We start from the raw sequence: 13,547 nt of genomic DNA, 5'->3' as shown, positions 1-13,547 counted from the left end.
TCAGTATTTGTGTCATGTGCAAACTGACTAACCTACCCTCTACTTCCTCGTCCAAGTCATTTATAGAAATCACAATGAGCAGTGGTTCCACAACAGATCCCTATGGAACACCACTAGTCGCTGACCTCCAAGCAGAATATATTCCATCTATTATCACACTTCGTATTCTGTAAGCAAACCAATTCTGTATCCACACAGCCAAGTTTCCATGAAGCCATTTATACCACATCCATTGCTCAACATTTTGCTTTGTCACTTCCTTGAAAAAAAAATCGATCAGGTCTTGAGGCACAACCTTCACTCACAAAGCCATGCTGATTATCCCTAATGAGACTTTGGTTCTCCCCATGGTCGTAAATCCTGCCCCTAAGAATCCTTTTCATTAGTTGGCAATCGCCGATGTAAGATTCACTGGTCTATGATTGCTGGGACTATTCCTACTCCCTTTCTTGAACAAGGAAATAACATTTGCCATCTTCCAATCCTCTGGTACTACTCCTGTGGCCACAAAGATCATCATCTATGCCTCAGCAACCTCTTCCTTCGATTCCTGTAATAACCCAAGGTATATCCTGTCTGACACTTTCTATTCCTTATCCTCAACATCTTCCAGCATATCAGTCGGTTCTACACTGACCTCACATCTGTCAAGGTCCCTCTTCCTGGTGAACAATGAAGCAAAGTATTCATTAAGGACCTCCCCTACATTGTCCGCCTCCAAGCCTATGTTTCGCCTCTTATCCTTGAGCAGCCCTTACTCTAGTCATCCTCCTGTTCTTCACATATGTACAGAACACCTTGGGGTTTCCTTAATCCTATTCACTTACCCTTTTAGCTCTCCTGACTCACTTCTTAAGCTCCTTCCTGGCTACCTTATAACTTACAAGAACCCCATCTGATTTTTACTTCACAAACTTTAAGTATACTTCCTTCCTCCTTGTGACCCAATTTTCCATCTCTCCTGTCAACTATGACTTTTTCACACTAGCATCCTTCCCGTCTCAATGGAACAAACCTATCCAGAACCCCATACAAGTGCCTCCTTAACAACCTCCATATTTTCAGTGTATTTCCCTGAAATCTGTTCCCAATATGCTTCAAAATTCCTGCCTAATATCACCATAATTATACTCCTAAAATTAAATACTTTCTCATACTTATTGCTCCTGCCTTTGCTTATGCTAAAGGCCAGGGAGATGTTGTCACTATTTCCAAAGTGCTCGCCTACCAACAGATCTGTCACCTGATCAGGTTCATTATCTAGTACTAGATCCAGTAAGGCCTTTCCTCTAGTCAGCCTGGGCAAACTAACACATTCTGTCGCAACTAAACCCAATGCACTAAAGAGGAGTCAATTCAGGAAGTTGGAGTCTTCCATGCTAATAACAGTTATTTTTGCACATTTCTAAAATCTGCCTATTACCTACTCTTCAGTATCCCGTTGTATTTGGAGGTTATATAGAATACCCCCAACAGAGTGATTGCTCCCTTCCTGTTTCTAACTACCACCGACACTGAATCAATAGACAATTACGCTACAATATCCAACCTTTCTGCAGTTGTGATATTATCCCTGATTATGAATGTCACTTTCCCCTTCTTCTACCTCGCTATCTCAGCACCCTGTATATCAAGCAGCCAATCCTGCTCCCGCATCAGCCAGGTCTTGGTAATGGCTGCAACATCATAATTCCATGTACTGATCCATGCACTAAGTTCATCATCGTTGTTTTTAATGCTTCTCGGGTTAAACACATTTCAGCCCATCCAACAGACTGCATTTATGCCTTATCTACTGCCTATCCTTCCTCAATTACTCTGCACATTGTATTCTCGTAGAATTCTCAAGTTTTGTGAATATATCAGATATTAATTCACACAAGCTGCCATCAGTTCTTAATGTTAATTGCAAGCAATAATTAGTCTGAAGTTAAAAGGACAGCTTTGCAAACAAACAGCACTGTCTACAGAGAACAGGGCCAGCTGCTCAAGAGATATGTTTGGCAATGTGATGTGACCATGAGATGTTCTGTCTACATCAGCCAAACATAACACAATAGGATTACGTTAATTGGCCTGCATCAAACTGGGCAACACTGACCAAGTTATTTGTACTGTTGTAACTGAATTCAAGCTGGCAGACCAGAGTGAAGTTGTCACTAAGCACATCAAACACGGTCACAGGTATAGGTGATCAATCAATACTTCAGATATTTGTGTACTCTGAGAGTTGGCCCTCACAACATTAATGTTGGGTGTCTGGGATTTCGCTCCCCAAGAACTTTTAGGCCGTTTGTGTGAATGACTTTATCCCAGCTAAAGAGTTTGGATATTCAAAGGTGTCGTCCATTGTAGATATGCAGTGTTGCAGCACGTTAGGATGGTCTCTACTGTGCATCTGTAGATCTGGAACGTCGGTGTGCTTCCTCAGAAAGTAGAAGCATCGGTGAGCCTTCTTGATTGCGTAGGTTGCGTTCTGGGATTTTAAAAGGTCGTATGAGATGTGCACTCCCAGGTGTTTGAAACTGCTTGCGGTTTCCACGTCTGTAAATGGGTGTGTGAGTGGTGCATGTTCTCCTGAAGTTGATAACCATCTCCTTTGTCTTGTTGACATTAAGGAAGAAAATATTTGCCCGGCACTAGGCGTCAAGCTCATCGACCTTCTCTCTGTAGCCATCTCATTGTAGTCGGTGATGAGCCCTACCACTGTCTTGCCATTGTCGAACTTGACAATATGATTATTTGAGTGTTTGGCCATGTGGTCCTGTGTGAGCAGAGTGTACAGCAATGGGCTCAGCACACAACCCTGGGGATCACCTGTGCTGAGCATGACAGGGAGGGAAGGAACAGTTGTGCACCCTGTCTATCTGAGGTCTGTTGGTCAGGAAGTCCAACACCCAGTTGCACGATGGTATATTTACGCTGAGGAGTTTTGTTCACTTGTATTGAATGCTGAATTGAAATCTAGAAACAACATTCTGAAACAAGTGTCCTTGTTTTCTAGGTGTATTAGGGGCAAGTGCATGACAGGTGCTATATGCAGAGTGGCTCTGTTGGTAAGCATATTGTTAAGTGTCCAGTTTGGCAAGAATGGAGTTTTTTTTATGTGCATCATTACAAGCCTTTGGTTCCGTAAGGTTGTTATAGCCAGGGGTGAAAGTGGGGACAAGCTCCTACTACATATTAAATGTTCCCAATGGCATGCATCACAAATAGCCTCTGAAGACCAACTCCAGCTCCAGGCCTTCACGTGTGGCTTAGCTACTAAGCCCGGCAGAACCATTTCTACTGACAGGAGAAGGGAAAGGATGGGTTACTGGCGCCTTAAAACCAGTCGCTTCAGGCAGTTGGTCTTGATAGCAGCTCATCTAGGAAAAGGAAAACTCCGGTCTCAAACATCTGCTGTCTTGCAGCTATATCCACTCATGGGAAAGGCTTTGGGAGTAAACACCAAGGGAAAACCTGGACCTGGAGTCCCGAAGGCAGTCCTACATTAAGTTCAATGCTGACTGGCTACTCCTGTGACGCTGCTGGAGCCAAATTGTATCGGTCTCTGCCACTACTTCAGATCCATCAGCTGTGTGCAGAGGGGGAGCCTGCTACGTAGAAAACAGCTTTCTGTCCACATCACACTGTCCTAGCTTGCATATCATGTAGACAGCTGGGGAGCAATGTCTACCATCAACCCTGACCAACGAAGGATCTACACCAGCCATTCAAGGCACTTCATAATGATTGGTGTCAGTGCCATCAGATGCTAGTCATTTAGTTCTGAAGGTGTAGTAGAGTTCCTTGGTACAGAGCTTATAGTGGCTTTTGAAAGATACGGAGTCAGCAGCCTGGATAAGTGAAGTGTTGAATATGTCTGTGAAGACATGAGTTGGTGTGCACACTCACTGAGTACTCAGCCAGGGATGCTGTCTGGCGTGGCAGCCTTATTGGGGTTGACTCTGTGCAGAGTCCTTCTCACATCTGCAGCTATTTCAGAAAGTGGCTGCTCACCTAGAAGGGAGGGTAGCTTTCGTGGCTAGTATTGTGTCGCATGTCTCGAAGCATGCACAAGTTATTTAGTGTTGGAGAGGGTGGTGTCACTGGTACAGTCGATGCTGTTTTTTCCTTCCGTTGTCAGTAATGCTCTTGATGCCCAGTTACATATACGAGGGCTTGTTATCGGATAGGTGTTTCAGAATTTTTTGTGCATAGGTGGTCTTTGCCCTCTTGATGCCCAAGTTGAGGGTTCCCCTGGCTGTTCTGTCTCCAGACTTGAAGGCGCTATCCCAGCGCACCTCAGCATTCAGCAGGGCATCTGGTTGGCCATAAGATGACTGTACTTGCGGAACTAATGTCGTCTACACACTTACAAATGCAGCCTGTGACAGATGAGGTATATCCTTCAAGATCTTTGTCTTCTCTGTTTCTGGTGGAACCTCCTTGAACATCTGCCAGCTAGTCCATTCAAAACAATCCTGAAGCATAGAGATTGCCTCATTAGGCCATACAGTGATGTTGCTCTAACTGGTTTATCCATTTTCAGCAGTGGTTGGCATGCTAGGATTAACATTATGGAGATGTGGTCAGAGAGGTCAAGATGAGGGCATGGAATAGCTTTGCAAGTATCGTGTCTGTTTGTTCCCCTAATGGTCACGGTGATGTTTTGGTAGAATTTGGGTGAAAATATCCTGCAGGTTAACATGACTGAAGTCTCCTGCAATTATGAAGACAGCATCTGGACGCTTGTTTTGTAGACAGCTGACGATGCTGTGAAGCTCTACCAGTGTGTCCTTAGCGTTCATGCTTGGGGGAATGTAGACAGCAGGAAACTCTCTGAGCAGGTAATTTGTCTAGCATTTAATAGTAAGATGTCCAAATGCCACAGAACAGTGACTGTTAACTACAGATGAGTTTGTGCACCAACCAATAAATAATACTGAGAACACAAGTTGCAGAGCCTTGAAAGTGAATCAATAGATTGTGGAATCAGTTTAGAGTTGAGATTACTGAAGTTATCCACACTGGTTCAGGAGCCTGATGGTTGAGGACAAAACGACTGTAAGGATTCATCTTATCTATGTCCCTCACGATTAATCTACTCCTTTAAGGTCAGCCCTCAGCTTCCTTTACCCTAGGGAAACAGACCGAGACTATCCAGCCTCTCTTCATAATACAGGTCCTACAATCCTCCTGAAACTATTCTGCACCCTAACTTAATGACATCATTTCCATAGGTGAATGACCAGAACCAAATGCAATACTCTCAAGTGTGGTCTCAGCTGTGACTTCCACAGCTGTAACATGACATCTCAACTTCTGTACTCAAAGCCATGACTGTGAAGACAAGTGTGTCAAATGCCTGTCAACCTGTGTCTCCACTTTCAATGACCTATAATTTACTGTGCAAACCCTCTGCCATGTTTAACTTACCAAAGTACATTTTGCACTTGTCAGAGATAAATTCCAACTACTATGTTTGGCCCACTTCCACAGTTGACCTGGATCCTCTTGTAATCTTAGATAACCCTCTTCACTGTCTCCTATACCACCAAATTTGGTGTCATCTGCAAACTTACTAGTCAAGGCCAACTACACTCTCATCCAGATTGTTAATATAGATGACAAACAGCAGTGGACCCAACACAAATTCTTCAAGCACGCCACTACTCACAGGCTTCCAATCTGAAAAATCAACCGTCCACTTCAACCAAACCAATTTTGTATCCAATCGGCGAGCCCAACTTGGATCCATGTGTTCTAATCTGCCGAGCTATCCTACTACATGAGAACTCATCAAGGGCTTTGCAAAAGTCAACATAATTCATATACACTGCTGTGCCCTTGTCAATCGTTTTTAAATCACCTCTTCCACCAAATATGACATGATTTTCCATGCACAAAACCATGCTGACTATCTCTAATCTACCCTCGTCTTCCTAATGCTGGTCCACTCTGTCCCTCAAAAACCCCTCCAGCAACTCTCTCACCACTTATGTTAAGTCCACTAGTCTTTAGTTCCATGGCCCTTTTTTTTTTAAATAAAGGTGAAACATTAACCATCCTTCAGTCTTCTGGTACCTTGCCCATGACTAAAGATGATGCAAATTTTTGCAAGGGGTAATGCAATTTCTCCCCAACTTCTCATAATATCTAAGGATATACCTAATTGGGTTCTGGGTATTCATCCACCCTAATATGCTTCAAGAACAACCAATACCTTTTCTTTTGTAATGTGGACATGTTGCAAGACATCACCATTCATTTCTCTTAAGTCTTTAGCTTCCATAACCTTCTCCATGGTAGATAAAGATCAGCAATATTTATTTTAAATGGAGTCTTGCTGTAATATTGAATGGAAATAGACCATATGGCCCCAATTATCCATTCAGATCAGGGTGCTCACCAACATCAGTCCCATTTGCCCTGATTTGGCCTATATCCATCAAAAACCTTCCTATCCAAATGTCTTTTAAATGTTATCTTGTTCATCTTACTTGGCTCCACAGAGATGGCCATATTGACCCTGAATGGGACTTACTCCCTCCCTAGTCACCCTCTCAATATCATTGTAAAATCTCTTCACATTCTCCTTTACCTTATAAGCCAGAGCTATCACACATCCTCTTTCTATCCTGCTAATTTCCCCTTCAGGTGTACTCCTTATACTCATCATAAGACTTGCTTGATCACAGCTGCCTAGACCCATAACACAGCTCCTCGTTTTTCCTGGCCAAGGCCTCAATATCAATCTCAGTGCTCCCAAATTCTGCCAGTCTCTCTATTCATTCCACCAGAAACATGCTGTCTCTGAACCCTCCCTGTCTCAATGCTAAAAGCCTCCCACTTGCCAGACATCATCTTACCTGCAAACAGCCTGTCTGAGTCAACTTTTGCATGATCCTGTCACACGTCTTCATAATTTGCCTTGCTCCAGTTTAGGACTTTAACTCATGAACTAGTCCTATCTTTTTCCATAACTATTTAAAAACTAATCAAATTATGGTTATTGGTCCCAAACTACTCTCCCACTTACACTTATTCATATATCTTACTTCATTCCCAAAAGGAGGTGCAGTGCTTCCCGCTCCCTAGTAGGGGTATCTACATATTGTTGGAGAAAACTCTCCCAGATAAATTTAACAAATTCCACCCCATCCAGCCTCTTTGCACAAGGGCATTCCTAACCAATATGAGCGACATTAAAATCACCTTCCATTACAACCCTTTTATTCTTAATCTCCACATGTTTTGCCTATCTAATTCCCTCAAACTGTTGGGGGTTGACTTGGGTTATAATAGAACCACGTCAAAGTGATCATACCCGCTCCCAGAAAGAAAATCAGAAATATTCTTAACTGAAGAAGTTCAGCACCATTTGGGACAAAGCAGCCTGCATAATGCATACTATACCCTCTTAACTTCAATATTCATTCTTCCACTCATCAATGCACTAGGCCACTCCTACACTGCTTCCAAAACCCGGCCCATGAAGATAAGGGCAGCAGGCATGAAGCAATACCACGTGTCATCCTCACTTAGAAAAATATCATCCTTAATGTCCTAAATCTACGCTAGCATAGCATGACTATTACAGTTCAGGGCATTAGAGTTCAATTGCAGCACCATCTGCATGAATGTCTTTCCCGTGAAGTAACACACATCAAAGTTGCTGGTGAACGCAGCAGGCCAGGCAGCATCTCTAGGAAGAGGTACAGTCGACGTTTCAGGCCGGGACCCTTCGTCAGGACTAACTGAAGGAAGAGTGAGTAAGAGATTTCTTTACTAACTCTTCCTTCAGTTAGTCCTGACGAAGGATCTCGGCCTGAAACGTCGACTGTAACTCTTCCTAGAGATGCTGCCTGGCCTGCTGCGTTCACCAGCAACTTTGATGTGTGTTGCTTGAATTTCCAGCATCTGCAGAATTCCTCTTGTTTCCTGTGAAGTATGTGGGTTTCCTCTGGGTATTCAGTTTCCTCCTACGTTCCACAGATTAATAGGTTAATTGGTCACTGTAAATTGCCCTGTAATTAGGCTAGGGTTAAATAGCTGTGTTGTTGGGCGGCACGGCTCATTAGGCTGGATGGGCCTGTTCTGCGCTGTATCTGTAAAAAAAACAATAATTCCACTTCAGAAACTATGGAAATATCTCCAGCAGGCGGCCTGCAGCAGCTCGCAGGTATTCTTACCGCCACCTTCTAAAACCATTTAAGGATGGAACACATACACTGAAAATTTTACAAACTAGAAAATATTCCACTGTTTTTGGGTGGAATTCCAGGATTTAGACCATTAGATAGCAGCAGTAGCATGCCTTTGTAGGTCAGGATAGTATGCGAGTTGGAAAACTCACTGGTGTTTCGATGTCTGACATCACTAATTCATCCTAAAAAAAATCATTTCACATTAAAGACTCACCTTCAGGTAAACTGATTTTATATTACAAAAATAATCTTTAAAAAAATACATACACCATTTCCTTGCTAGATTGCAACACTGTGGAAAATTCAAAAATAAAACATATGATATCGCATCCAAAAAACATAAAAATTAATTTGGGGAGTTTGTTTCAAGTTCTCCAAAGGAGTGCCTCTGGGACACACCCAGTAGTGCATGCAGAGACTATTTCTGGCAAAATATTGCTGAAGATTGTAGGTTTAGAATTGCACAATATTTTGCAAAGACTGGTTCATTTTGTTAAATCTGTGCCAGAAAGAAAAACAGAAATACTCTTGACTTAGTAAGTGCCATTCCAACTTAAAATACTCTCTATCATTCAGCAGAAAATAATATGGCTGACGGGCACTCTATCTCCCACCTTCAATATTTATTCCCTTCAATAATGCAATATGGCTGTGGCATTATCTACAAGGTGCATAGTAACCCTTGTGATTGCACCTTTGAAACCTGCAACATTTACCACCTTAAAGGATAAAGGAAGCCACAAAATGCTCAATCTCAAGTCCAAATATTTGTGAGCACTCACTATCACTGATTCAAAACACTACCCCTCATTTTTTACAGTTTTAAATCTTTCTTGCTGCAATTTTGCACCTCACATCCAACAGTGGAATGGACCCAGTCTTCTCAATTTTTGGAAAACTGATCAGCCTATGACAACTACAATTTAGAACCACAGTTACCCAAACTCCAGCAGTTACTCTGTGGTACACAGATGACAACTGTGCTTGAGTATGCGCAGCTGGCAACTCCAATCCAATGTAGCTTCATTCACCGTAGTATGTGGAAGGATGGACCTTAACTTCACATTTGAAAGATGAAGATCCTTTGTCCCCAATACATTACTCATTTCTTTTACTTCCTTCCTTGCATGGGACCCTCGGACCATCAGTATTTTGCAGAAGATTGTTATGTCTCTTTCTTTAACTTAGTGTTATTTTTTCCATTCGCATACTAAGTCCTGTCACTGTTGAGGATGCTGATGTTCTCAGAGCCTTCCACTCCTGTTATCTGTCCAAATGTATGCTGCTGTTCACAAATGGATGTGACAAGACACAGAGCCTAATTTGCACAGATAATCTGCACATTCTACTGTATGTCACACTCACAGTTCAGCATACATGTTGTCCTGGGTTGTAGTTTCACCATGCGCTTTATTTGCAGGCGTTGCTTCTAGTTTTCTCATATGTCAATCATATTTTTGAACTACACTCCGAATCTGTGAAATTCAATACAGGTTTCCCCCGCCATCCGAAGGTAGAGCGTTCCTATGAAACGGTTTGTTAGCCAAAATGTTGTGAAGCGAAGAAGCAATTACCATTTATTTATATGGGAAAATTTTGTGAGCGTTCGCAGACCCAAAAATAACCTACCAAATCATGACAAATAACACATAAAACCTAAAATAACAGTAACATATAATAAAAGCAGGAATGATATGATAAATACACGGCCTATATAAAGTAGAAATACTTCTCTACAACGATTGTCTGCACAGATCTCTGTAGCAAAAATCTCACGCAAGTGCTCTCGGCAAAAAATCTCATGCAAGCGCTGTTGGCATAAACACGCTCTCCAGTAACCTTTAAACTATGAAGCTGCCAAATCTACCAAATAACACATAAAAATACACAGCCTATATAAAGTAGAAATAATGTATGTACAGTGTAGTATCACTTACCAGAATTGGGAAAACAGCGCCAAGCACACTGATGGATGGTGTGTTAGACTGAGTCGTTGCAGGCTGGGTGGTGCAGTGGCCCCCACCCTCCAGGCTGCTGACCCGATACGCTGCCGCGAAGAACGCAGGGGTCCAGCGGTAGCCGGGAGGCACATAGCACATCGTTGAGAAAAAAAGTCGAAATAAACATGCTAATTAATTAGGTGCTGCCCGGCACGTAAATGTCGGCGCAGATCAGAGGCAATTGCCGATTGCATTGCCTCTGATCTGGGCCGACAATTACGTGCTAGGCGGCACCTAATCAATTAGCATGTTTATTTCGACTTTTTTCTTAAAGATGTGCTGTGTGCCTCCCGGCTATCGCTGCGTTCTTCGCGAATCGATACAGTATCTGTCCAGGGCCCGGGTGTTGGGGTGGTGATCGTCGATCAGGGCAGGCAGCTCATCTTCTCCTATGACTGCCCACTTCAATGTCGAAGGTCGAGGTTCGTCGTCTGCTGTGGCTGATGTGGAAGGCTTGCTTGACCGCTGAGCCTCGCGCATTTTTCTATTATACAGTTGTTTGTAAGGACTCAAACCATCCTGCAAATATCCCCTAAACCGATGTACCCTTTCAAAATTAAAGTCGTACTTTATCATTGCAGCGAAAATCTCACGCAGTTGCTTCACTTTCTGCATTCGGTTTCGATTTGTTATCCTTTCCTCTTCCAATTGCATCAGCTCTTCATCTATCAGTTCTTGGTCATGGGATGCCAAAACCTCTTCAACATCATCTTCATCAACTTCCACAAGCCAAACTCACTTTGTCCTTGCTTCGTTCACCATGATCGAAATGCTTAATTATGTCTAGTTTTACGCTAAGTGTAACACCCTTACTCTTTCAGGCTTTTCCAACACCTTAGAACTCATCTTGCTAACGGCTGCTCAATGCAACGTGTTTAAGCAATGCCGTTCCGAATCCAGGGCGGAGCGGCTGCTCGGGGTGCGCGCTGCCTTTTATCACGCACCGATTTTTTCGTGCGCTAATTTTTTATCACGCGCTGCCTTTCTTCGTAACAGTGAAAACACCTTCTCAAAGCGAAAACAGGGTACTAATGTAGTTCTTTCGTAACAGTGAGGTTTCGTAAAGCGAATGTTCAAAAAGCGGGGGACACCTGTACCTAAGGCTACAAGGGATGCAGAATAAGCTGACACTTTTAAATGCCAGCTCAAAACCTATTTATTCAACCTTCTTTTTAATTAATATCTTTTTGTCTTTTATTTTCAGGTGTCTTTTTATACTTAATTTTTATGGTTGTACTTTTATCCCATTGTAAAACATTTTAAACTACGTGATCCGTATGAAAATTGGTCTATAAATAAAGTTACTATTATATATTAAATGCAGAGGTTTGTAGATAAATACAGATATTAAAAAATGGTGCATAAAGCTCTTCAGAACTGATTACCCCAAATTCTTGATGATCATGAACAAATTTTGTCTCCAACATCAACTTCCCTTAGTTCCCATGGGCTTTTAGTGTTTTGGACATTGTGCAATTTGGAATTTGCTAAAAATCCACATTTTGGTGTCAATTCACAAGGTTTCATTATAATTACATCTTTAAGGAGACACGCCATTAGTACATAATTTTTATTTGTTTTAGTAACAGGATCCCCACTCATTGACATTTTCACCAACCATTTATCAATTCTCATATTGCTATGGATGCAACATGAGCAAATGTCAATGATAAAATTGATCAGACTCAGCTCAAAGTTTGTGGTCTTCCTGGATGCACCTTGCAGCACTGGAAAGGCATCACCATTGTCTCCTCAAAAAAAAGTTAAACAACAGATAAGCAACACACAGAAAAGGCTAGAGGAACTCAAGTCAGATAGCAACTATTTCTTGTTGAAACCCTTCAATCAGGACAGGTCTTGGTGAAGGATCACGGCCAGAAACATTGACTGTTCATTTACCCCCACAGATGCTGCCTGACCTCCTAAATTCCTCCAGCATTTTGTGTGTGTTGCTCCAGATAGCTGAGCAGGCCTGGGACCCAAGCATCCATGGGTCAAGTTCTAGCTCAAGCCCAGATCCAGATCCAACCCGTAGTTATTCAGGTTCCTCTCTTTCCTGGGCGAGCCTAGATCTTTCACCCTACCCCCACCCCCCGCCCCGATTCTGCCCCCGCCTCTCCCGAGGAGATTCCTCTGCAGCTGTCCCTCCTACACATAGACTCGGACCCACCACGGCACAGGAAATCCTCAACCGAATATCCAATTCACATTCCTCCCAACACCAACTACACCTCCTCACATCACCGGGGGTACCTCCTCACATCACCGGGGGTACGTCCTCACCACCCCCCCCCACCCTCATCTCCCTGACCGCAGCTTCTAGGACCCTGTCTCCCACACTCACATGTCCTGTGGAGTCGAACAGTCTTTCAGTAGACGCTGGACTCTCATAGTCCAAATAGGGGTTTTTGAAGAACCGCGAATCCATCCCTCGATCAGTTTGATGGGGCCTTAAACTCCAATCAAGCTCGGGGTTCGCACAGTGCAGACGACCCACTAGGCCTCGGTAACCACAGCAACCAGCTCCAACCGCCAACCAACCAGATTGTCGATCACATGACGGTCCCGCCCACCGCTAGGCAGTCACAAATGACCCACCCCTTAGCCTCCGCCAGCTGCCTATCAAAAGGCGCGGTCGTTTGTTAACCACAGGGATTATAGGCAGAATTTACTGTCAGTCACAGCAATACCACAGCCCTGTCGGCGCTGCGAAGCAACTGTCGGAAAATTGGTGGAAGAACCGCTACAGGCTGGAGAAAATCTGCAGATGCTGGATATCCAAGCGACACACACAAAATGCTCGAGGAACTCAGCAGGCTAGGCAGTATCTACCTTTATTTTACCACGGCTATCAGCTGTCGCAGCAGAGCAGGTGATGTGCTGCATATGGTAACTTTTGGAAACCATAGGGACCCATCGTGCAAGGCGGAGAAAAGAAGGGAATATGTCTATAATGAATTTTTGCAATTCACTAGCGAGGTAGGGTGTGATGCTGAGTTGACAAATATGTTCAGGGCACTAAACATACTTCCATTATGTCCCCAATCATCCTGTTTCTTTCCCCTCTTCCACCTAAACCATCCGCCCATCACTCACACAACTCTTCCCACTGATTCCCTTCACCACCTCCATCCCTTGATTCCATGCTCCATCTGCCTTTCCATTGTCTGTAGTCCCTTGGAAACAAAAGAGACTGCAGATGCTAGAAATCTGGAGCAACACCCCAAGGAGCTAGAGAAATTCATTGGGTCAAGCAGCAACTAAGCGGAGAAATGAACAGTCAGTGTTTCGGGTCAGGACCAGTCACAGATCACACCTGATATTACTCCCATTGTCCCCTCCCCCAACTGCCAAT

At 43.4% G+C, this 13,547-nt stretch overlaps 1 protein-coding gene across 1 annotated transcript in view; it reads right to left on the bottom strand.

Moving 5' to 3' along the window:
• Nucleotides 1-12,721, bottom strand: part of lancl1 (LanC antibiotic synthetase component C-like 1 (bacterial)) — a 91,738-nt gene extending 79,017 nt beyond the window's left edge. Inside the window, exon 1 of the mRNA XM_072261157.1 lies at nucleotides 12,537-12,721. Within this exon, the coding sequence (XP_072117258.1) occupies nucleotides 12,537-12,620 (84 nt within the window). The 5' untranslated portion in view covers nucleotides 12,621-12,721. The remainder of the gene's footprint in view (nucleotides 1-12,536) is intronic.
• Nucleotides 12,722-13,547: the final 826 nt, after the last annotated feature.

Source organism: Mobula birostris, chromosome 6 (genome assembly GCF_030028105.1).
Source record: "Mobula birostris isolate sMobBir1 chromosome 6, sMobBir1.hap1, whole genome shotgun sequence".
NCBI classification, from domain to species: domain Eukaryota; kingdom Metazoa; phylum Chordata; class Chondrichthyes; order Myliobatiformes; family Myliobatidae; genus Mobula; species Mobula birostris.
The sequence above is the reverse complement of the archived record's forward strand: the minus strand, read 5'-3'. Positions and strand labels throughout refer to the sequence as shown.